This window comes from Leuciscus leuciscus, assembly GCF_965113295.1.
Source record: "Leuciscus leuciscus genome assembly, chromosome: 5".
NCBI lineage: Eukaryota > Metazoa > Chordata > Actinopteri > Cypriniformes > Leuciscidae > Leuciscus > Leuciscus leuciscus.
In genome coordinates, this window is record NC_138729.1 from 28,374,568 (window position 1) to 28,397,363 (window position 22,796).

General features: G+C 38.8%; 1 protein-coding gene across 5 annotated transcripts in view; it reads right to left on the reverse strand.

The window, feature by feature from the left end:
- sptbn2 (spectrin, beta, non-erythrocytic 2) overlaps nt 1-22,796 on the reverse strand; it is a 98,969-nt gene that overhangs the window by 3,029 nt on the left and 73,144 nt on the right. For 3 of the 5 annotated variants that reach the window (XM_082169115.1, XM_082169117.1, XM_082169116.1), the window contains 29 exons: nt 22,462-22,764; nt 20,283-20,436; nt 19,804-20,198; nt 19,614-19,718; nt 19,285-19,443; nt 17,276-17,487; nt 17,044-17,181; nt 16,634-16,853; nt 16,178-16,531; nt 15,396-15,578; nt 15,005-15,207; nt 14,018-14,108; nt 10,024-10,170; nt 9,447-9,710; nt 9,008-9,232; nt 8,014-8,103; nt 7,592-7,885; nt 7,097-7,227; nt 6,803-7,007; nt 5,834-6,211; nt 5,477-5,721; nt 4,631-4,769; nt 4,430-4,514; nt 4,042-4,238; nt 3,816-3,931; nt 2,929-3,004; nt 456-637; nt 184-357; nt 38-80 (listed from right to left, as the gene is read on the reverse strand). In XM_082169115.1, the coding sequence (XP_082025241.1) occupies nt 38-80; nt 184-357; nt 456-637; nt 2,929-3,004; nt 3,816-3,931; nt 4,042-4,238; nt 4,430-4,514; nt 4,631-4,769; nt 5,477-5,721; nt 5,834-6,211; nt 6,803-7,007; nt 7,097-7,227; nt 7,592-7,885; nt 8,014-8,103; nt 9,008-9,232; nt 9,447-9,710; nt 10,024-10,170; nt 14,018-14,108; nt 15,005-15,207; nt 15,396-15,578; nt 16,178-16,531; nt 16,634-16,853; nt 17,044-17,181; nt 17,276-17,487; nt 19,285-19,443; nt 19,614-19,718; nt 19,804-20,198; nt 20,283-20,436; nt 22,462-22,764 (5,508 nt within the window). Of the gene's footprint in view, nt 1-37; nt 81-183; nt 358-455; nt 638-2,391; nt 2,506-2,928; nt 3,005-3,815; nt 3,932-4,041; nt 4,239-4,429; nt 4,515-4,630; nt 4,770-5,476; nt 5,722-5,833; nt 6,212-6,802; nt 7,008-7,096; nt 7,228-7,591; nt 7,886-8,013; nt 8,104-9,007; nt 9,233-9,446; nt 9,711-10,023; nt 10,171-14,017; nt 14,109-15,004; nt 15,208-15,395; nt 15,579-16,177; nt 16,532-16,633; nt 16,854-17,043; nt 17,182-17,275; nt 17,488-19,284; nt 19,444-19,613; nt 19,719-19,803; nt 20,199-20,282; nt 20,437-22,461; nt 22,765-22,796 lie in introns of all 5 variants that reach the window. The other 2 variants (XM_082169113.1, XM_082169114.1) reach the window with 1 other exon arrangement.

Consider the following 22,796-nt stretch of genomic DNA (forward strand, 5'->3'; position numbering starts at 1 on the left):
ATAAAAACATTCTCTTTTCATCCTTTGCAAAAATTACCTCATCCTTCGCTTGGAACAAGAACTCTTTTCCATCCCCAAGCCTTTAAAAAAATGAAACACCATAATGTCACATTCAAAGAACTTTATTTATTTTCTTGCGTTTCATAATTACTGAGAAAATGTCTTCCCTCATCTCTTTCTCACCTAAGTTTAAATACATTTTTCCTCTTCTTGTAGTCATGGGCTACCTCACAGACAGCATCGTTGAGGCTGATGGGAACTTCTCCATGGTAGGGGATTCCATTAGAGGCACTCTTGTTGTCCTTATAGAAGCCCATACTTCCCTTACGTAAAACGCAATATACATTCTGCCACGATCTACAAATGCACAGAGAGAAAAACATACCATTTACATGATTAAACCTGATTAGATTCCCCGGATCATTCTTTCATAATTGATCTGCCTCCTGTGTCACCTGGTGGCTGCTTTTTTGTTGAGCGATTCCATTTCATGTTTCCTGCAAAGGATGCCCTCCATGGCTTCTGTGGCCGCCTCTGCCCCTCCTCGCCCTGGTAGTGTTGCCGAAGGGTCTTGCCGTGATGCTGAGTCCAGACCGCTGTCACGGCCCGGACCGTTAACTGATTCCGATTCTGATCCCTGGTTGACAGGAACAGGCCACAGTTAGTAGACATTACAATAATGCATTGTTTCTATTACCACAAATAGTGATTAGGTCACTATTGTTCTGGTCAATACTATTTTTATTTGTTAAAAGCTTTATGTAACTTGTTCACAGTTACATGCTATATTAATAGGCAATAAACTGTTCATTAAAAATATTACTCTCACACTACCGTTTGGGGTTATAAGATTTTTTTTTTTAAGAATTATCTTATGCTCACCAAGACTATTTTATTTGATCACAAATACATAAAAATATATTAATATTGTGAAATATTATTACTATTTAAAATAACTGTTTTCGTTGAAATGTATTTTTTATTTTATTTTCATTACTCCAGTCTTCTGTGTCACATGATCCTTCAGAAATCATTATAATATGCTGATTTGGTGCTCGAGAAACATATCTTATATATATTATCAATGTTGACAGCATTTATTTGAAATATTAATATTTTGTAACAACGTAAAAGTCTTTACTGTCACTCTTAAATAACTTTGTGTCCTTGCTGAATAAAAGTAATCATTTCTTTTTAAAAAAATCTTACTGACCCTTCATAACATGTCCTGTCTCAGTATTCTCATAAATCTCATAAATTAACTTAAACCCACACAGTTATTCTTTTGTGACTAACTGAATTTTGAGGTGTAATCCCTGACTAATGACAAACAAATATTCCTGGATAATACTTTATCATCCAAATGAACAGATGAATCAAAATATTCAAACTCAATAAGCACAATATGTACATGCACACAAAAGGAAAGGAAAGGAAAGGCAAACTCAAGGACAAAACCCCACATACACACACACCAACACAGGCATGTTCCACCAAAGACAAACGTGGGGCAGTATGGAAAAGCTGGGGGTTATAATGAAACAACACTGCCACAAAGACAGACTGGGACACATCTGCCTAAAACAGTCAGTTACTCAAACTAACTTTATATTCTAAGCCAAATAAGTAAATCAAATGTTAGGAAAAATAGTTGCCTTGGAATAAAGTAAAATCCGATGAAACTGAAGGAAATAAAGAAACAATGTCTCAGTTGGATTAGTAGGGAATTAGTTGTTAGTTGTTGTGATGTACCCGAACACTAGCCCCTGGTTTCACAGACAAGGCTTTAAACCTAGTCCCATACTAAAATGCATGTTTGAGTTGTTTTAACTGAAAGCAACTTGCACTGAGATATCTTACATTTTGTCAGTGCCATTGTTTTGTCTCAAGATGCACATCAGTAATGTTTTTTTCCAAGGCACGTTTATAAAAGATACTTAAATGTCCTAATTGAACTAAGCCCTAATCCTGGCTTAATCTGAGCCCTATTTGTGAAACCAGACCTAGACCTACTGTAAGTTAAGATCCCCTGACAACAAACAGTAAAACAACAGCACTCCACAGAACAACAATGCTGCCTTTTAACATCATAAAATAGACATTTGTAAGTGATAAAGTGCATCGCAAACACTGATGTTGAAGCTCAGGCCTAAGCAAGACAAAAATATCATAAGTTCAAAATTACAGTAGCCAAATACATACATAAAAAGCACAAGACTGATTCACTGAAAGCAATAGAAAGCAGCAAAGATGTGACTTTGCCTTCTAGCAGGTGTGGTATAGCTGCCATCATGCTGCAAGGCTGCTGGGTTGTTAAGCGCAAGCAGCGATGGGGCAGCGATGCTACACTACGGCTACAGGCGAGGCTGGCGCTACGGGGTTAGTACTCACACGCTCCTGTGCCTTGTGGGGTTTAGGCACAGGCTTAGAAACTGGGTTAGACTGAGGTTTACTCTCTGGTTTATGTTCGGCTTTCTTGAGTTCAGATACAGAGACCGATATTGACTGCAGATAAGAGACGTCACAAGAATGTGTTAACATGTGAGCGTGTTCGAATTAGCACTTGTTTGTGATGAAACATTGTTCTGACAATTAAAAGGACATCCACACTGTGTGACCATGAAAACGTACTGAAAGTTTTGTTAGATGCACATTTTGCTGCAACATTCTCCCACACTCAAAGAGACTCAAGAGTTTACAGCAGAACATTGATATCAACATGAATAATTGAGAGGAACAAGGAAAAAAGACACTGAACACACAAAAAGACAGCACAATTGAGACGGGACTGTGACGTGTGTCTTGAAATGAATTTTAAAACTGTGTCTGTATACTAACATGTGATGTAATCATGTATGAAAGTGAATGCATAACTGGATCAATATGAATAGAGAATTTAATGCAAGCACAGTGTGGACCATATCTGACCTGTGATGTTTCCTGGTCACTGTAGACACCATTGACAGAGACTGACTGGTTCAATGTAGTCTGGTCCAGACTCGTCCTTAAAGAGAAGCAAACATACAAGTGTAAAGTCATCATTAAAAACAGAAAGTTACAACTATGGTCCAAGAAGTATCTTTTCGAGTATCGTTTTTTTTTTTCTTAAATCAACTTAAATCATTTGATTTAATGTTTTCCTGAAGAAGAAGAAAAAGAAAAAAAAGAAAAAAAAGCTAATAAATATTTACACTACCGCTCAAAATGTTGGGGTTGGCAAGATTCGTTAATGTTTTTAAAAGAAGTCTCTTATGCTCACCAAGGCTGCATTTAAATATAATTTAAATAGTAATTTATTCAGTCATTTTCAGCATCATTACGGTCTTCAGCATCACATGATCCATCAGAACTTATTCTAATATGCTGATTTGGTGAAACATTTATTTCAGAGCTTTTTAACATTTTTTGGAAACTATAATGCTTTTTTTTTTTTTTCAGGATTCTTTATCTAATAGAAAGTTCAAAAGAACTGCATTTATTTGTATCTTGTAACAATGTAAAAAAAATTGACCGTCCGATCTATCTGATCAATTTAATGCATCCTTGCTGAGTAAATTCAGTTAATTTCTTTAAATGGAAAAGTCTTACTGACCCCAAACTTTTGAATGGTAGTGTAAATATAATGGTTTTATTTCACTGTCAAAGCCTATTTTTACTTGCATTTTGCACTTGGTGAGTATTTTTGTTTTTGACATTGGTTACCAAAAAAACAAACAACAACAAGCAAAACAAGTAACAAGCAAAAAAGTGAAAAAGTGAACAGGAAAAAATGACCACCCCTCTAGCTGAGTAGAATGGTACGGTCTATTTCTTACCTTGCAGCAGAATCGTTAATCTCCGACTGTACTACTTCCTCCACGGGGGGAGGTGTGGGTGGTCGTCGGGCCCTCTCTTCCTCTTCCCTTTTTCTTTGAATTTCCTGTTCTTCCAGCTGACAGAGAATAACATGAGAAAGTGAGAACATGTAAAGGAGGATGCAATAAATAGCATTATCATTACAAATCCTGCACTTTTATAGGTGTAGGTTTGTGGTTAACAAACCGTGGTGAGCTTCTCTAGCTGTGTGAAACGATCTTCCCAGCCTGCTGCCAGTTTTTCAAAGGCTTCGTGGCGTTTGATAAGACTCTCAACCTCGTCTACATTAGAGCCCAATTCTGCTGCCCTGACCAGCGGCTCCTGTCCAGCCAGCCACGATTCGGCCATAGACGCATCCCTACTGAACTGTAACACTTCCAGAACTGACATACACACAGAAGCAGAGGAATAACAGAGTATGAGATATCACATAAATGCAAGGATGCCATATGGTCAAACAATATCATAATTAGAAAAAACATCAAAACAAATATGCATCAAAACTGCCCCCTTAGATGCAAATCTCTTTAGCATGCTACGAGCCACAGAAACAAGCTTCCTCCCACATTCTCACCGAGCTGTAAGTGGTCCATTTTCTCTTGCCACTTCTGATTAATTTCAGTGCGTTTGGCCTGAAGCTGATCCAATTTCTCTTGAATCTAGAAATCACAGACATCCAATTACCTCAGCGTATGAGTGGGTGCATGTGGGTTTCCTTGCAGTGATTAATATGTGAATGTACATGTTCATTTGTGTTTATGTGGTGTGGACAAACCTCCTCTGAAGCATAGTGGTTGTTATTGGTGAGGGTCCGTCCCATTTCACTGCAAGCGGTGAAGCTGTCTGCTCTAGTGTCTATCTCAGACTTAATGTCCTGATGGTTGGCAATGACCAGACCAGCTGAGGAGACGTCCCTACAACAACACAGAGCATATATGACTCATTATTTCTTTACTTACTCATGTATGTAATTCCTTTTTAAACAGATTCCTAACAACTGTACGTGTACAATTGTGAGTCCTTTTTATATTATTTTGTGCACTTAAATGACTTGTATGAATTGTATACTATATCAGTGTATATTCCATACCGTTCAAAATTATTTATTTTTTTAAACAATACTTTTAGTAAGAAATTATGCATTAATGATCAAAAGTGACAGTAAAGACATTTATATAATGTTACAAAGTCTTTTATATTTCCAATAAATGCTGTTATTCTGAACTTCTTTCATCAAAGAATCCTGAAAAAAACCACAAGCATCCACAACACAACTGTTTTTAACACTGATAATAATAACAAATGTTTCTTGAGCACCAAATCATCATATTAGAATGATTTCTGAAGGCTCATGTGACACTGAAGACTGGAGTAATGATGCAAAAAAAAATCTGATTTGCCATATTATGTTTTAAAATATATTAAAATATAGAACAGTTATTTTAAATTTGTAACAATATTTCACAAAATTACTGTACTGAACTGTTTGATCAAATTAATGCAGCCTTGGTGACCATAAGAGACTTCGTTCAAATACATTAAGAAATTGTACCGACCCCAAACTTTTGAACGGTAGTGTATGTTTGATTTAGACTTCACAATGTGATTGGATTGCATGTACCTCGGACTGTCATGTGACTGGATCTGTAAATTGATTCCCTCCATCCACAACATGAGGTCTCTGACCATATTTAAGTGTCTGAACTTCTCCACAGTGTCCAGCAGGAGCAGCCGTCTGGCTTGAGTGGCAGATTGAAGCCCCTCCCAGGCCTCTGTGACCGCACACTCATGGCGATGGATATCATCAGCTTTCTCTCCGGCGTACGCTTTCTGCAGACGTGCAGCATCGTCCTGCACCTGAGTGACCTGCAATGAAGAGTCAAAGAATATGTTTAACCTTTAGACATATAAACCGTCAAAATCAAGCCATCAGAAAATGTAGAGCATATATGGGAAAAGGTTAAAGGAAGGTTCTCACCTGTCCACTGAGTGCCTGCACATCATGCTCATAGGCCGTATGCTGTCTAAGCAAGTGCTGGACAGTGTTCAGGTCCCGTCCGAGTTCGGCTCCAGCTAGTGTCTCCTTCTTCTCCCTTATGAGCCCAAGAGCTTCCCGGGCATCCTGATGGAAGCGGTGCAGCTCGTACGAGGCGGCCAGCATCTGTGTGCGCGTGTCGATGAGCTCCAGCAGGTCGGCCCAGGCCTCATTGAGCCCATCCTTCCACTCAGCTACGCTGGCGTTTTCTGGATGACCTGACTCGATAAGTTCATCTGCCTGAGCGTTCACTGCATCCACACGCTCCTGGCCAATTGTGCTGGTGTCCCGCGCAAATTCCCGGAACTTATCACGCAACATCTGAAGGGTCGAGAGAGAACATCCAGAATTATAGATGGCAATTCCACTGTATAATCTTCTAAGAAAGTTTAAGGTTACATCTACATTAATCCAGATACATTTGAAAAAGGTAGTGGAAAAAGCTCCATCAACACTAGCATTTTCAAGCGATTTTTTTTATTTTTATGAAAGAAAACGCAAAAATCGTCATACTGCCCATGCGTAAAATGTAAAAAAGCTCACCGAGGTGATACGGAAAAACCAGACATAATAAAGTTCCATTCTTCTCGCACAATCACTTTATTAGCAAAATATCTCACCACTTACTGATTCGATTTGGTCGCAAAAAACAAAGTGAAAACTGCTTTTAAAATGCATCTACTTGAGAGAGCATCCTCAAAAAGCTCAGTTTTCACAAGACTGAGTGTTGGTGACTCAGTGTGGACGGAAGGTCAAAACGTAGAGGGAAAAAAAAGGTGCGTTTTCACATGTATCCGGATTAGTACAGATATAACCTGAAGTAGTTCACATAAATATGATAAACTGAATGAAGCTTTTTTAATTCCAGGAGTTAAGATTTAGGAAGCAAGGAGGGAAAAATAGATTTCATACCGTCACATGTTCGTAGTCTTGTCCAAGTTCATGAGACCCGGCGACGACCTCTCTCTCAGCGATCCACTGCTCTAAATCATCCACCTCTCTCTTCAGCTGGGTCAGTCTCAGTCTCTCCTGCAGTTTACCCCTCCTCTCTTCAGCCAGATCCTTCAACCCTGCATACAGTTTATCCACCTGGGCCTGCCTCAGAGTGATTCTTTCACTAAAAGAGGAGAAAGAAAATAGATTATACCAATACTTCACTTCAAACGCTTTATCTGACAGTCCACCGACCCTTTTATACTCCCCCACCTCTCTGGGTGTTCGCTGTTCACCATTATTCTGCTGCTATTGGCCAGCTGGTGGATGGTCTGAGCGTAGTCCTCTAGAGCCTGCTCCAGAATCTGGTGTTTCTTCACCATCACCAGAGCACTCTGCTCATCCTACAACAACCATAAACAAACAAAAACTTTAAACACTGCATACATAAAAACTCCAATAACAGCACAGAACTTTGGCAAATTACTTAAACTCAGAGTTATAGAATGACTACTACTATATGAGAATTTTGTTGGGACAAAAATGTTTAACCTAATCAAACTCTCTCACATTTTAGCTTCTTCAAAGAAAGGTCTCATGATCAAACAGTCTCAAACTGGGATGCATTTAAACAGTACTGATGGAGGTCTATTGTATGCGGGGCTTTTGAATGGCAGTGTATGTCTCATTATACTTCCATGTGCAAAATTCTTTCAAGCATCTTTTGAATAGCTGTTAATAACACCTACATAGTTCAGTCTCACTGACCTTTGCCTTTTCCTCTGACATCATATGAAGCTCTTGTTCCCCCATCCAGGCCTCAGCCTCCGCAGCATCTGCGTAAAACTGCTGTGCTCGGTTAGCCTCTGCTAGCCTCATGTTTCTCTTCTCTGTCTCAGAAATCATAAGGGCCCACAATTCCCTCAGCTCTGCCAGACGTTCATCAAGAGCAGTTCTCCTCTCCCTGTCCATCTCTGACTCTTTCCCAGGAGACATGTTTCTACCATGAGCCTGTATGTCATCGATACGGGGCTGATGACCCTGAATCTCCTTCTGCAGAGTCTAGAGGATAATGGAAATTCAGTCAGACAGCAGAAAAAAAACAAACAAAAAAACATTAAAATGTTTAGCTGCTTAAAATTAAAAACATTTGTATAACTTCAAAAACATTTAATTGAGCAATCGATTACCTGATTCTTTTTGATGAGCAACTGAACACTGGGCAGATCTTTACCATGGTCTGTTGAAGTGGCAAGGGGCATCCTTTCCTTCACCCATAACTTTAGACAAAAACACAAAAAATTACTCAAAACCTTTCCAAATTAATATTGCGATCAGGTATGAGTATACCAAAAAGTAAATTTTACACTACACTATTTACACTACTGTTCAAAAGGGACAGTTCACCCAAATTTTTTAAATTCTGTCACCATTTAATCACCCTTCAATTTGTGTTCCGAAGATTAATAAAAGTCATTAATGAAGATTAAGGAAAGTAATGACAGGTTTGGAACGACATGAGGGTGAGTAATTAATGACAGAATTTTTTTTTTTTGGTGAACTATACCTTTAAGGTTGGTAAGATTTGTTAATGTTTTTGAAAGAAGACTCTTAAGCTCACCCAGGCTGCAATTAATTGATAAAAAATACAGTAAAAATAACAATATTATGAAATATTATTACAATTTAAAATTTTCAGCATCATTATTCCAGTCTTCACTGTCACATTATCCTTCAGAAATCATTCTCAAATGCTGATTTGCTGCTAAAGAAACATTTCTCATTATTATGAATGTTGAAAACAGTTTTCTTGTTTATTATTTTTGTGAAAACTGTGATACACTTTTTTTTTTTTCAGGATTCTTTGGTGGATAGAAAGTTAAAAAGAACAGCATTTATTTGAAATACAAATCTTGTAGAACTATAAATGTCTTTACAGTCACTTTTGACTAATTTAATCCTCCTTTGCTGAATAAAAGTATTAATTTATAAAAAAAAAAGAAAATTACTGATGAATGGTAGGGTACTTTGAAACTATTTTCACAAAAAAATTGCTAGTAATTTTCACAAAAAATGTAAAAGAAATAAAGCAACACACTGAATTAAAGGTGAATTTTTCAAGAAGAAAGACTGAAAGTCAAATGTACTGTTTTTACAGTGTAGCAGTTCTTGCTTGTGACTCACAATCTCATCCTCAAGGTCTCTGTTGAACTGATGAGCCTCTTTTGAAGCAAGAAGATGCTGCCTCCGCTGTTTTAGAGGGTCCTGCAGCTGAGAAAAGCTGTCTGTCACCCTTCTCTGCTGACCATCCACCTCCACTGGCCCAGATTCTTCTTGGGCCAAGGCCAGAGCCTGTGACTGCAGAGACTGGACCTCTTTCTCCCGCACCTCCATCTGATGCTCCAGCATCTGACACACACACACAAGTACAGGGTCACATAAGGGGTCATTAGGTTGAAAGCTTACACAGAACACTTTTTTTCTCCACATTTTTGGTAGTGTTTCCAGAGAGAATGACTGCCCATCCAAATGTTCTGTCCCACGGACTACAGGACAGTTTAATTTCATACAAAGGTGATCTGAGAGTATCAGGAGTTGTGATCTTTCTTGATCTTGGATTTACCTGGTGTTTCTTGAGCAGGATGTTGACACTTGTGAGATCTTTTCCAAATTCATCGCTCTGCAGTTGAGAGGAGATGTTCTGGAGCCAGGAGTCCAGCGCTGAACAGCTCTGCGTGAAAAGCTCAGCTCGGTTAGCGTCGAACAGACACTGAGCTTTGGCTTGAGTGGTGCTCTCCAACTCCTCCCACTGCTTCTGCAGACTGCTCAGAGTCTCTGATACAGTCTGCTCCAGCTCCGGCTTCTCCTTCACTAACACCTGACCCTCCTGCGAGAACAAGACAGAGACAGGTAATCATTGTAGCTATTCTGACCTCTTTACATTCCCTTTTTTTTTCTTTATTTAGTATGGCCCTGATGAAGCTATTTGATGAATGAATTTCCATATTTCCAGACTTTCCACATAAAAGAGCAGTTCCTAGCAAATAATTTATTTTAGAGATGAGCATTTCTATAACTTTTTAGAATTGTTATACATTTTCATTACGTTTACAGGCCTGGAAATTACTATTTAATTTTTATTTTATTGGTTGAGAGGTATATAAGATATCTAAATGCACTGGGAGATGATGGGAACATACCTTGTCAATCTTGTCCAGCCAGTCTTTATTGGAGGCCAGCTCAGCCATGAAGGCCTGGTGCTTCTGCCACTTGCTGTGGAGGTTTCTGGCCTCATCATAGGACATGTCCTGAGCCGTCAGCATCTTCTCATTTATCCACAAAGTCAGCTACAGAGACGGGGAGGGAAAAGAAGAAAGAAGAAAGTTCGAAGAAACGAACAAAGACAACAACATTATGATATCAAGAAATCAATTTCAATAGTACATTGAGTTTAATTTATTGACATGGAATTCATAGAAACATTTTTAATGCAATAGTTTCATCCTTATAGCCTATCAAAATCATTATATCGCACAAATTCTTCAAGACAGTGATTATGTACACAGATCCGCTATAAAGGTTAGTGTTTACTAATGGTCTCGTGGTAGAACATTTGTTAAGCGTGTTAGAAGTTCTGGGTTCGATTCTTAACTCGTATAGGTTTTTTGTCCTCATTAAAACCAAATGTGTTCCATCAGAGATTTTATATCAAAAGCAGGGACATGTTTGTATTAGGGGTGTAACAATATATCGTGTCTCAATATATCGCAATACAAAAATGCAACAATATGTATCGTGGATAGTGACTATGTATTGTGTATAGTTCACCCAAAAAAAATTTGGTCTGAGGAAAAAATTCAAGTTTAGTTTAGAGTTTTAGTGTCAGTACTACATTAAACTACTATATATAAGGTTGAATATAATGTATAATAATGCAATGGGGACATATATGTGGGTCCTGATAATGCCAAATGTCTTATGTTACCAGTAAAAAGTGGCCTACATTATTTTAAATATATCTAGTCAGTGACAGAGTGTAAGCATATTTGTCTAAAATAATTCTGTTTTCAGCTTCAGAATCATGAATATTTTTTACTCTGGTGTCACCATTGTCCTGTGCATTGGATTACCAGCATCAAGTCCAAGCCTATAGAGTGCCGAAGTAATGACGTCACTTTGTAGGCCAACCCGGAAGTTAGCGGCGCATGGGTTCCCTCGATCAAAAAGCAATGCATTTTCCCCATAGACTTTTGGAAAATCGCAAAAAATAAGATCTGTGTTCAACAAAGAGTTGTGACCCTTACACGTTTTGTCTATCAAGATAATCTTTACAAGTTAATCCAAAATGTATACATTTTGAAGCCTAAATAAAGCCGTCGGATATAAAATGCTAACGGTAGGCTATCAACGGACTACAGCACACCATGGTCGCGGATCAACGTCATCATCAAGCTTCCTCAAACTCACTCACTCGCTCGCTCATTATGATCTGCACTGTGTATGAACCTATGTTTTACAGTCTATGGTATGAACCTATTTTTACAGTCTATGGTATGAACACTTATCCACTTTTTCATGAGAAATACTGCCCCTTCTGTTTTTCAAAAAATGTTAGAAACTAATTTTGTTTATGCGTGCCTCTCTGAGATTTTTTAAATCTTTTGTTAATGTTTTATTTATTCGTTTATTATTTTGTTAGTTTATATAAACCTTAATATTATTTTCTTTGTGATTAAGATTATTATGCCTGATCATTGTGCCCCAAATAAACTTTAAAGATTATCTTTCACTGTATTATGTTTGATTGTATGTTTGCATACCATTTGCTAATTCGCCAGGAAAAAAAACGCGCTTTAACCATCTCAGAAGCACTAACGTTAGCTATGGCCGTATCAATTTCCATGTCCTTTTTCTTAGACGATAGAAAAACCATAGATCGAAGAGAGAACAACTATAAATCTGGACATGAACAGTGCAGCTTAGATGCTGGTTTACTTGCCGGTATTGTAAGGGCCAGCATGAGGTACAAGGTTAATCGAGTAAGTAAAACTAGGGAGAGATAGAGGAGTTATAATATGTATTTAAGATAACTATGTATTTAAGATAACTATACAAATAATCTCTGAACAAGCATAACGCAGTTCAATTCCAAACATTTAATATAATAGTTGTATATAATTATATATGTTGAATTTAAAGAGAATTGTCAATAGCAAATGCTTATTATAATATATTATAATTAAACCATATATGTTCCCTAAATAAACCTCATTTTGTTAACATTTTCTATTTTTACCTGGTAATCCACAAGCCCCAATGTGAGAGCCTGTGTAGTAAATTTTATCTCACATTCACATTACTGTGAGCTGACTGGAGTGTAGTTACAATAGTATACAAGTAGTATGCAATAGTTTAACATTTAATTTGTGTATTTGTCAGACAGTCAACTTACAGTGCATTAAGGCTATACATATCAGCGTGTTCTCTGGGAATTGTCCACGTTTATATAGCACATTAAATATAGTTAACATTTACTACTAAAATAACAAAGATTAATATCATTGCCTGCTTTAACTACCGGCAATGCTGTTTACAAATACAATCATATTATTATAGGTGGGTAAAAGCCAAGTTCACAAGGTGCAGGACCCACCCTATCTATAATTATATCCAAACAAGTTACAATAAAAGTCAATAAACAAGGTATTATTTTGAATATTTTAATTAAACACATTTCTCAACGTAACGTTAGCCTTTAATAAAACTGCAGCGGATCTAATCTATTAAACAGTGGCAAAGTAAACAAGCTTTTAGATATTTTAAGAGAAAGACAAAAGGTATTTTAGCTGTTGATTTGGTTATGAAAAACGTTTATTCTTGCTACTGCTAGCCTTTTTTACTCCATCTGGCACAAACCCAGAGTCTCCGCTGGATAACATCGGACGGAAAACAAACGAGATTTCATTCGATGACTTGTGGTTGCATCTCGGGACAAAACAAAAATAACGTTATGTAGGCTATATTAACTGAAAGGTAAACTTCTAAGAACGTGAAGCTGAAACGCGGGCTAGTGAGAGATTTCATGTTTGTCATGATGACGTCTAAAGTCTCCGCCAAAGGATGTAGTCCCTTTTAGCAACTTGTTAGCAACCACCGTTTTTAAGACACAATAAAGTTTTAAAAAATCACAAGCAGGTTATAACTGGTGTGTTTTATGTCATAGATCAAAACGTGAAAATATTTAGAGGCTTTGTTAACCACAGACCTTATTTCAGGCGATTTAGCAAAAACCCATTCAAAAAACCCATAGACTTTAGGGCGAGGGAACCCGTAGTGCTAAAATGCTAACTCACTTCCGCGTTTTGGCCTACAAAGTGACGTCATAACTTCGGCACTCTATTCATTTACACCCACAATCTACTACCAAATTTAACATTTTAATTAACAGTAAAACATTTTTTTTAACCTTTTATCATATGTCTTGGAGTATCGCAATAATATAGTATTGTGAGATCAGTTATCCTGATATGTATCGAATCGTAACATGAGGGTATCGTTACACCCCTAGTTTGTATGCATTTTATTTTGTGATTTCACTGGAATGAATAGTGTCTCCACAATGGGACTGAAGCGTCTGTACATCTGTGCATGAGCCGTCGTCACTCAGGATGATTTCAAAAGTATTTCAGCACCAGATCGCCTCTTATTTAACACAAACAAATTAAACGTACACTCTGCTAGTTAACAAGAGATGTTTAATTTGTTATAGATATATCTGTACCGCGAAATGTTTTAAAGTCACTTTTTTCAATGATGTACGACTCCCATTTACAGGAGAATATCCGATCTGTCCGCTTGCACGGCAGACGCAAATGCACGTATCCAATTCATTTCAGATTTATTTCCACATTTGAATGAGGCTTGAAACCGATTTGTGAATATCAGAATCCATGCTTTTTTTCCCTGCTTACACGTTTGTGGGTCATATCCGATCTGTGCCTCATGGGAGGAAAAAATTGTAATTGGGTCACTTGAACTAAGCAATGTAAATGCGGCATTATTAATCCCACGAGGGCATGAACGTGGCACCATTGGATGTGTGCTGTGGTTCACTGGTGTAGTTAATATGAGAATGTGTTATCTTTCTCAATGGACTTTGTCTTATAATAATTGCTCTGTATTTTGTATTATTACCTCTTGTCCATCCTGAAGGAAGTGCTGCAGCTCTCTGTTATCCTTCAGTTTAGCCAGCAGCTCATTTGCAGCTTGTTTGTTCTTTTGGTGTCTGAAGGAAATCGAGAAGGAACATGAGATGAAAAACATGATGTTATCTGGACTGGATATAATGGGCTTGTTAAGGGCTGGGCATGTATTTAACGCACACCATTGCCAGGATCCATAGAGATGAATACGGCACGGCTATAATATATTTCCAATATAGCGCAGCTTCTTAAGTACTCTTAAGTATTTTTTTGCAGTATGCACTCAATATTTCAAAAAAAATGTATGTTTTTGAAAGAAGTCTCTTATGCTCACCAAGGATGCGTTTATTTGATAAAAAAATTACAGTTAAAACAAAGATATTGTGAAATATTATTACAATCTAAAATAACTGTTTTCTATTTTAATATATTTTAAAATATAATTTATTCCTGTGATGGCAAAGCTGAATTTTCAGCATCATTACGCCAGTCTTCAGTGCCACATGATCCTTCAGAAATCACTCTGATATGCTGAATTGCTGCTCAGGAAACATTTCTTATTCTCAATGTTAAAAACCGTTGTGCTGCTTAATATTTTTGTGGAAAAATTATTATTTATATTTTTTCATTCAAATACTCAGTATTCTTTGATGAACAAAAAAGTCAAAAGTATAGCATTTATTAGACATAGAAATTTTTTGTATCATAATACAATTATTTACTGTCACTTTTGATCAATTTAATGCTTCCTTGCTGAATAAGTGTTAATTTCTTTAAAATATATATCTTACTGGTGCAAAACCTGTGTAAGTTTATATAACAGATGTATGTTAAATTTATGGGAAAATAGCTATATTGTGGCATTGTTGTACTATTACAGTGATTCAATTACTTAATTAAAAATACTCATAACATGATGATTTTGGTCACACTGATCTTCTAATCATGTCCTCTTTTCATTTATTCAGTTTCTGCTCACCTCTCCTGAATGGAGTCTGTCTTCTCTTGGATCTTGTCTGCATAGGTGTTGCCGTCAGATACGAGTCTCCGTCCAGACTCGACCACACCATTGATCTTTTCTTCACTGGCCTCCATGGTAGTAAGGAAATCCTCGTGTTTCTTGATGGCCTCCACAGCCCCTTGCAGGCTGGAGGGCATCTCTGTGTGTGACAGAACATATTCCTGTGGGCAAAGAGAAAAGAGACTGGGTTATTAGCTTTCATTAAGGTTTCACCCACCAATCAGGAGTCCTTATTTGCAGATTATTCAACTAAAATTGTGTCTTTCTCCTGGAAAGATATGGAATGTTTTAAATGTACAGTATTTAGTTGTGCAATACCAAAAATACAAGCAGTATAGCATTCACACACCTGGCTATTGAGGAAGCCCTCTGCCTGTTTTGTATCTCGTAGCAAGGTTTGGAAATCGAAGGCCTGGGCAAGGACACAGTGGCGGCTCTCCCACATTCTTCTCAACTCGTGCCATCCGGTGTCCAATGCTTGCAGTCGCTGGGCTAAGAACATGTACTGGGCATCAGTCTGTCCCTGAGTTACCTAAACACACACAATCACAAATGGATACAAAGATAATTTGCTTTAATTATCTTTACAACAACTATTTTCAGGTATTTGTCAAATTTCAGTAAAACATATACTTCTGGTAAAAAGTTTGGGGTCAGTAAGATTGTTTTCTTTGAAATAAAAAGAAATCAACTTTATTCGTTATTAAATGTCTTTTTCAAATAAATGCTGTTCTTTTTAACTCAATTCATCAAAGAATCCTGAAAAATGTACTACAAAAATATAACTGTTTTAACATTAATATAAGAAATTGTTCATGAGCAGCAAATCGGCATATTAGAATGATTTCTGAAGGATCGTGTGACACTGAAGACTGGAGTAATGCTGGAAAATCAGCTTTGCCATCACAGGAATAAATTACAATTTAAAATATATAAAAATAGAAAAGTTATTTTAAATTGTAATAATATTTGACAATATTACAGCTTTACTATATTCTGATCAAATAACACAGCCTTAGTCAGCATAAGCGTCTTCTTTATAACACATAAAAAAAAAGAATCTTGCCAACCCCAAACAGTAGTTTATAGCAATGAAGGTTTTTCTTTTTTTCCACGTTTACACTAACTGACCTCAGCTCCAGTAGCTCTCATCTTCTCATAATCTTCCCTGTAATTATCTACTTCATTCTTGATGGCCTCATGTTGTCCCAACAGACGCTCCGCTTCGGCCAGAGAGGTGGGCGTGTCCTCGGATGCCACGGTGGTCTGTGTACGAGACAGCCAGGCCTGGAAGTCATCAAGATCTCTGAGGAAGCCCTGAAGCTTTGAGGCTTCGCCTAAAGACTCCTCACGCCGCTTCATGGTGGCTCGAAGCTCCTCCCACACGTCCTGGATTTCAGCCAGTCGACCCTTGATCTCCTCCTCCTGCTCAGGATGCTCGGACGCCAACTTCTCGGCCTCAGAGCGCATATCATCCAACTTACCCTGTGGAAGACAACGGGAAGAGAACAAGTAAGAAAAAGTATAAAAGCTAAAATTTCTGTCTGGTTGTATTAGATATAATGATGTGTTTTTTTTTTTTTTTACCTGTATAGCCTCCAGGTCTCTCTCCATACCAGTGAGCTTGCGCTGCAGGGCCATGACCCCAGCCAGGTCGTTTCCAAGGCTCTGTGTGGACTCAATGACTTTGGTCTTCTCCTTCATCCAGCTCTTGATCTCATTACACTCTAGATGATAGTTCTGGATATTCAGTGCAGATTCCAGAGCTTGTTTACGCTGGTTGGCCAGACTCTGGAAATCAGACCACCTTCAAAGGAGGATGAAGAAGAAGTGTGAGGCCATTTCTGATCATCTAACTTTATGAACCTTTTCTGTGTGTATGCCTGTGTTAAGTTGGTTCTGTGTGCTGTTAATCTCTCTTTTGTTATAGTTTTGTCAACTATATAACTATATAACTCTGGGTGTGGTCAATCTGCTCTTTGTGTTGGTGACTGTACCTGTTATTGAGTTGGTTTTGCGTTTGGTCAATCTGCTCTTTGTTGCGGTTGTCTGATCCAAGCAGCTGTTGGGCCACTTGATTGACATCAGAAATGCGAGCGCCCAGTGTGTTCATCTCTGGCTCCAGAGTTTCAAACCTTCAGTCAAAACAAACCATATTACACCAATATATGCCATTTCATTAAGTTTAATAATTAAAACTTACACAAGGATCATTGTATTTGTTCTAACCTTTGCTGGACCACCTCCAGGTCCTCTAGTTTGGTGGGAATCTCCATGTTGTGCAGCCACTGTTCTTTTTCTCCAACCCACAGCTGGCAGGCACTAGCTTCACTAAACATGCGATACAACGCAAGTGCCCCATCTAAGGCCTGTCGCCATGACGAAGACAAACCCTCTAACTCTTCATAGCGCTGCTCTATCGCTGGGAGACGGCCTTCCACCTGTTCAAGAACGAGAGAGGCTTTTAAATAAATTATGAGTAACAAACACTACTGTTCAAAAGTTTGGGTTCAGCAATTTTTAAAAAAATGTTTTAAAAGAAGTCTCTTATACTCACCAAGGCTGCATTTATTTGATAAGAATACAGTAAAAACAGTAAAACTGTGAAATAGGATTACAGTTCAAACATTTTTTTTCTTCTATTTTAATATATTTTAAATTGTAATTTATTCCTGTGATGCAAAGCTGAATTTTTAGAAATCATAATATCCTGATTTGGTGCTCAAGAAACATTTCTTATTAAAGGTCCCATATTGTCAAAAATGAAATTTACTGGCTTTTTTCATGATAGCAGAGGTCTAGGGGCTATGTAACTACCATATACGTTTCAAAACAGTCAATCCACAGACAAATGCACACAGCTTGCATAAAGCAGCAGTGCTTTTTCACGAGCCGCTGTGACTTCCGTAAAAATGTGATGTCAGAACTACTCAGTCACCACCTTCAGTCCCAGCCTGAGCACTGCCCACCATCCCTCCATCCTTTTGCCTAACCCCAGACAACATCGTTGCTGATCAAGCAAAAACAACACGGAAACATGTAGAGAAAATGCTGTTCAGTCGATGGATGTAGAGATCTGCACTCCCGCGGGACCCAACGCAACAGAGTACGGTGCGGGACTAGATTTGATGGCCGAGTGCGGGCGTAAGGTACTCGTGTGTGCGGGTTGCAGAAGAATAAAACGATTTCCGGGAGTCCCGCAAAATAGAATTATCTAAAAATAAAAAATCTAAAAACAAATAAATTGTTAATCATATGTTGCACAAAAGCAACAAGAATAACTAAAACTAAAAAAGATTCACAGGCCAGAACGAGTTTCTATTTATAACATGTTTGCAGCGTTAAGCAATGTAGCCAATCACAGACATTTGTGTTGATTTCTTGAACGCAATGGCCAATAAGATGCATTTAAGATAGAATCCACTGACCGCTCAAAACTGAGTTTTTGTTCAGTGCTGAATTCTGCATGCTGGCAAATCCTCTGATTATAACAAACAAAGTGTTGACATTATGAAAAATGTATTGTGCAGTCAGCTTCATTGATAATAACAGAGCTTTATGAGATCGCCATGAACTGAGATGTCAGCTTTTTAGGAATTATTGAGGGAGCGCACCTTGCGCTATTTCTGTCATGCCAAACCATGCACATAGTAGCTGTGGTTGGCCTGGCCGTGCGTCACTCAGAAAACAACAGGCCAAGAGAGAGAGGCTCATGAGAAGAGAGGCTCATGAATATTAAGTAGACAGGCCAAAATCGACCTGTTCTTGACAGAGCTCCTGAGAAAGGAGCTGTAAAAATATATTGAGATGGTTTTTGGTACTTATACCACAAAATATATATTCTTAAGGACATCAAAACCTAAAATAAAACTTCAGAAAGGTGTACAATATGGGACCTTTAATGTTAATGTTGAAAACAGTTGTGCTGCTTAATATTTTGTGGAAACCATGATACTTTTTTTCAGGATTCTTTGATGAATAGAAAGTCCATCTATTTGTAATACAAATATTTTGTAACATTATAAATGTCTTTAATGTGATTTGATCAATTGAATGCATTCTTGCTGAAAAGAAGGAATAATTTATTTTAAAAAAACTTTTACTGACCCCAAACTTTGTAACTTTTTGAATGTATTAATAGGGGCGTCAATCGATTCAAATATATAAATCGTGGTAAATATTGGTTATCAATCTGTAGTTAATGCATAATTTCTTTCCTGTGTGTGTGTTGTGTGTACCTGTGGGGAGTGTGTGTACGCTGCAGGCAGTGTTGAGGCCTGTTCATGTAGTGAGTCAATGAGTGATCGGTGACTTTGAATCTCTTCTTCCACCTCTCTCTGCGTTCTGGCCAGGGTCTGTGTAGAAAACTCATCATGGCCCAGTTCTTGACTAGACACCTTCAAACAGAACAAACAGAGATTAACAAAAGATTCAGTCTGATGACTAAACTCAGCAGCAAGGCTACACCATGATGAATTCCTTTGAAATAGAACAGGACAAAATAGAAATGTGTACAAATAGTCAGTAAAACATATATTTGTGTTTGTATTACCTGTGTTTGTATTACCTGTCTTAGTGTTTCCATTATCCAGGCCTCCATATCGTTGGCGTCTGTTTGGAACTGATGGAAAGCTACAGACTCATTGAGACTCTGCTCACGCAACTCTGAGGCCTGTAGAAAGAGAGAGTGTGAAATGTGGTGCTGTGTAAAGACACACATTCCACTTTAACGGTTGAGCCATTCTCTGGTTCTGTACCTCCTCGAGGTGTGACCACTGTGCTCTCACGTCCTTGATTCGCTCTGTAACCTCAGGTGCTCCAGAGTGGCCTTCCTTCACCAGGGCTTCTCCGCCAGCAATGCTATTCCCCAGAGGGCCGTACCGGGCTGCCATCTCGTCCCTGAAGGCCTCATGTTTAGACAGGAAGTGAAGAGCGGAGCTCAGGTCCTTTCCATAATCTCCTCCGGACAAGATCTGCTCCTGCTCTCGAATCCAGGCAGCCTCCTCTCCCAGCTCCCACAGGAACTGCCACAGCCTGCGCGAGTCATCTAGTCGAACTCGTCGATCCGCTGCCAGGTGGCCCAATTCTCCATATGCTCGGCCCAGAAGGTCCACCTTCTCTTCAACCAGCGCAGGGTCACAAGGCTTATAACCTAAAGAGAGAGGAGAACCAATTGTGTTTTAATTGTGAGCTCAAGACCATCACATGTTTGTTTATGTGTGGGACGTATCCTCACTCTGTTCATTTGAAGTAAATCTCTTCGCAGCAGCTTGCACAGCTTTGACTCTCTCTGCCTGTGCAGATATATCAGCTTCCACTAGTGTGTGTTTCTGCAACAAGTCCTCCACATCATGAAGGTGTTTTCCACTGTCCTGGGATTGCAGGCGACTCTAAACACACAAACAAAAACATATAAAGGATCCTGGGATTGCAGGCAACTCTAACCACACAAACAAAAACATATAAAGGACTGATCTATAAGACAATAAAACATTATATTTTTACAGTTGGATTCTGCGTTCTAAAAAATGTATCCCAAAATATTTTACTACAGCACCTCAACTCAATAGCAAGTATATATATTTTTCAGATAACATTTAGCGAATCAAAGCGTTTCAATCTTCTGTTTATTCAGTTACAGCGATTTCCTGGAATGATGTGTGCTATTGCAGGGCATATTTGGCGTGTCTGCGTGAGAGCGCCCTCTGGCGTTCAGATAAATCAGCATTTATTAACGATCACCCGCACAGTACTGACAAGTTGCACATAAAATAATCGCAGCCTTTGCCTAGGGCTGGGTATCGTTCAAAAAATGTCGATACCAATACTGATACCGATACCTTGATTTCGATACCGGTTCCTGATGATACTTTTTTCGATACCAATTTTATGAAATCCATTTCAACAAGATTACATAACACATTACCTCAGAAAAACTTTGGTTTTATTTTTTCAGTTTGACTCGTGCTCCTTAGTCAGTGCACAAAGGAACAATTTTTTTTATAAAGAGCCCATGCTCACCAAAGCTGAATTTGTTTGATCAAAAATACAGTAAAACTTGTAACATTGTGAAATAGTATTACAATTTAAAATCTTATTTGAATATATTTCAAAATGTAATTTATTCCTGTGATGTCAAAGCTGAATTTTCAAAATCATTACTTCAGTGTCACATGATCCTTCAGAAATATGAAAACAGTTTGCTGCTTAATATTTTGGAAACTATGATACATTTTTTCATGATTCTTGGATGAATAAAAATTTCAAAAGAACAGCATTTATTTGAATCAGAAATCTTTTGTAACATTACACATGTTTTAAGGTCATTTTTGATCACTTTAATGCATCCTTACTGAAAAAAAATTCTAACCAACACATTTTTGAACGGCAGTGTACATTCAGTTGGTCATTATTGCAATATAAACACTGTCAGAGTGATCAACAAGGTATCTCTTCATTTACCAGTCGAAGACGGAGCAACTTTCTGCTCTTATGTTTACTCCGTGCACTGTCAAGGTCTTCATCATATCTGTCGTGGTAACGGTCTTTGCAGCAATTATTTTACCGCAAATACTGCATCGCACGCTTGGCATCGAGCCTGGAGAAATGTAGCCACACTTTTGATCGACTTTTCCACATCTTTAGGGTATTGTGTGTGTGTGTGTGCTCGCGTCTCATTGAGTATGTGCGCGAGTTTGTGTGTGTGTGTGTGTGTGCGTGTGCGTGCGCACGCCTCATATGAGTATGTGCATGGACAGTTTGTGTGCGCGTGCGGCTTATATGAGAGTTCCGCGCGTCTCGTGTGTGTAGAGTTTGCGTATATGTGCGTGAGCGACTTTAGGTGTGTCGTTGTGCATTTCATATGTATTTGTTTGAGCACTGACGTTGACGAGTTAACCCCTTACTGTGCGTTCACACCGCCGGCGGCGAGAGCGTCAAAGTGGCCGGAAGCCATTCATTTTCAATGAGAGCCGGCGGCGAGCTCCGGCGAGGGCGGCGCGGCGCGTCTTGGACGGCGAGAGGAGTTGAAATCAAGTCAACTTTATGGTAATAAGCTATGACGCGGTTCGGCGGCAACCAGCGGCAACCAATCGGAATGTAGAAGTCCTCCGCCTGAGAGGAAAAAAAAATCACGCATTCTAATCTACGTCAGAGCGTCACCGAATCTTTCTACGGCGTCGGTGGCAGGGCGGCGAGAGCGAATTTTGCCGCTCTCGCCGGCGGCGGTGTGAACGTACAGTCAGGTATCGAAATCTGGTGCCGAACAACATGTCATTTTTCGATACTCGATAGTATCGAGGCAATTTGGTCGGTACCTAAAAAGTATCGAACTCGGTACCCAGCCCTACCTTTGCCAAATCGCTTGCGGTTTCATTGTGATTAATTGTGCAGCCATAGTCTGAATGAGTCCATACCTTCATGTCTTCCATCCAGTCCATGATGTAGCTCATCTCCTGTAGGAGGCGCTGCAGGTCTCTGTGTGCTAGCAGCCTCTCTCGCCGTGCCGCAAGTAGTTCCTTCAGATACTCCCACAGTCTGAGCACGTTATCCCTCCGTGCCAGTACGCGCCGCACTTCATGATATCCCTCCGCTTCCAGTTCTCGAGCAACAGCTTCTACAGCTGCTACGCGCTCACCATATGCCTGGATGTCGGTCTCGATGGCCTCATGTTTGCGAGTGGCTGCCTCCACAGCGCCCAGTTCAACACCAAAATTGTCCTAAAGGTGGAGACAATGTTTTATATTAGCCA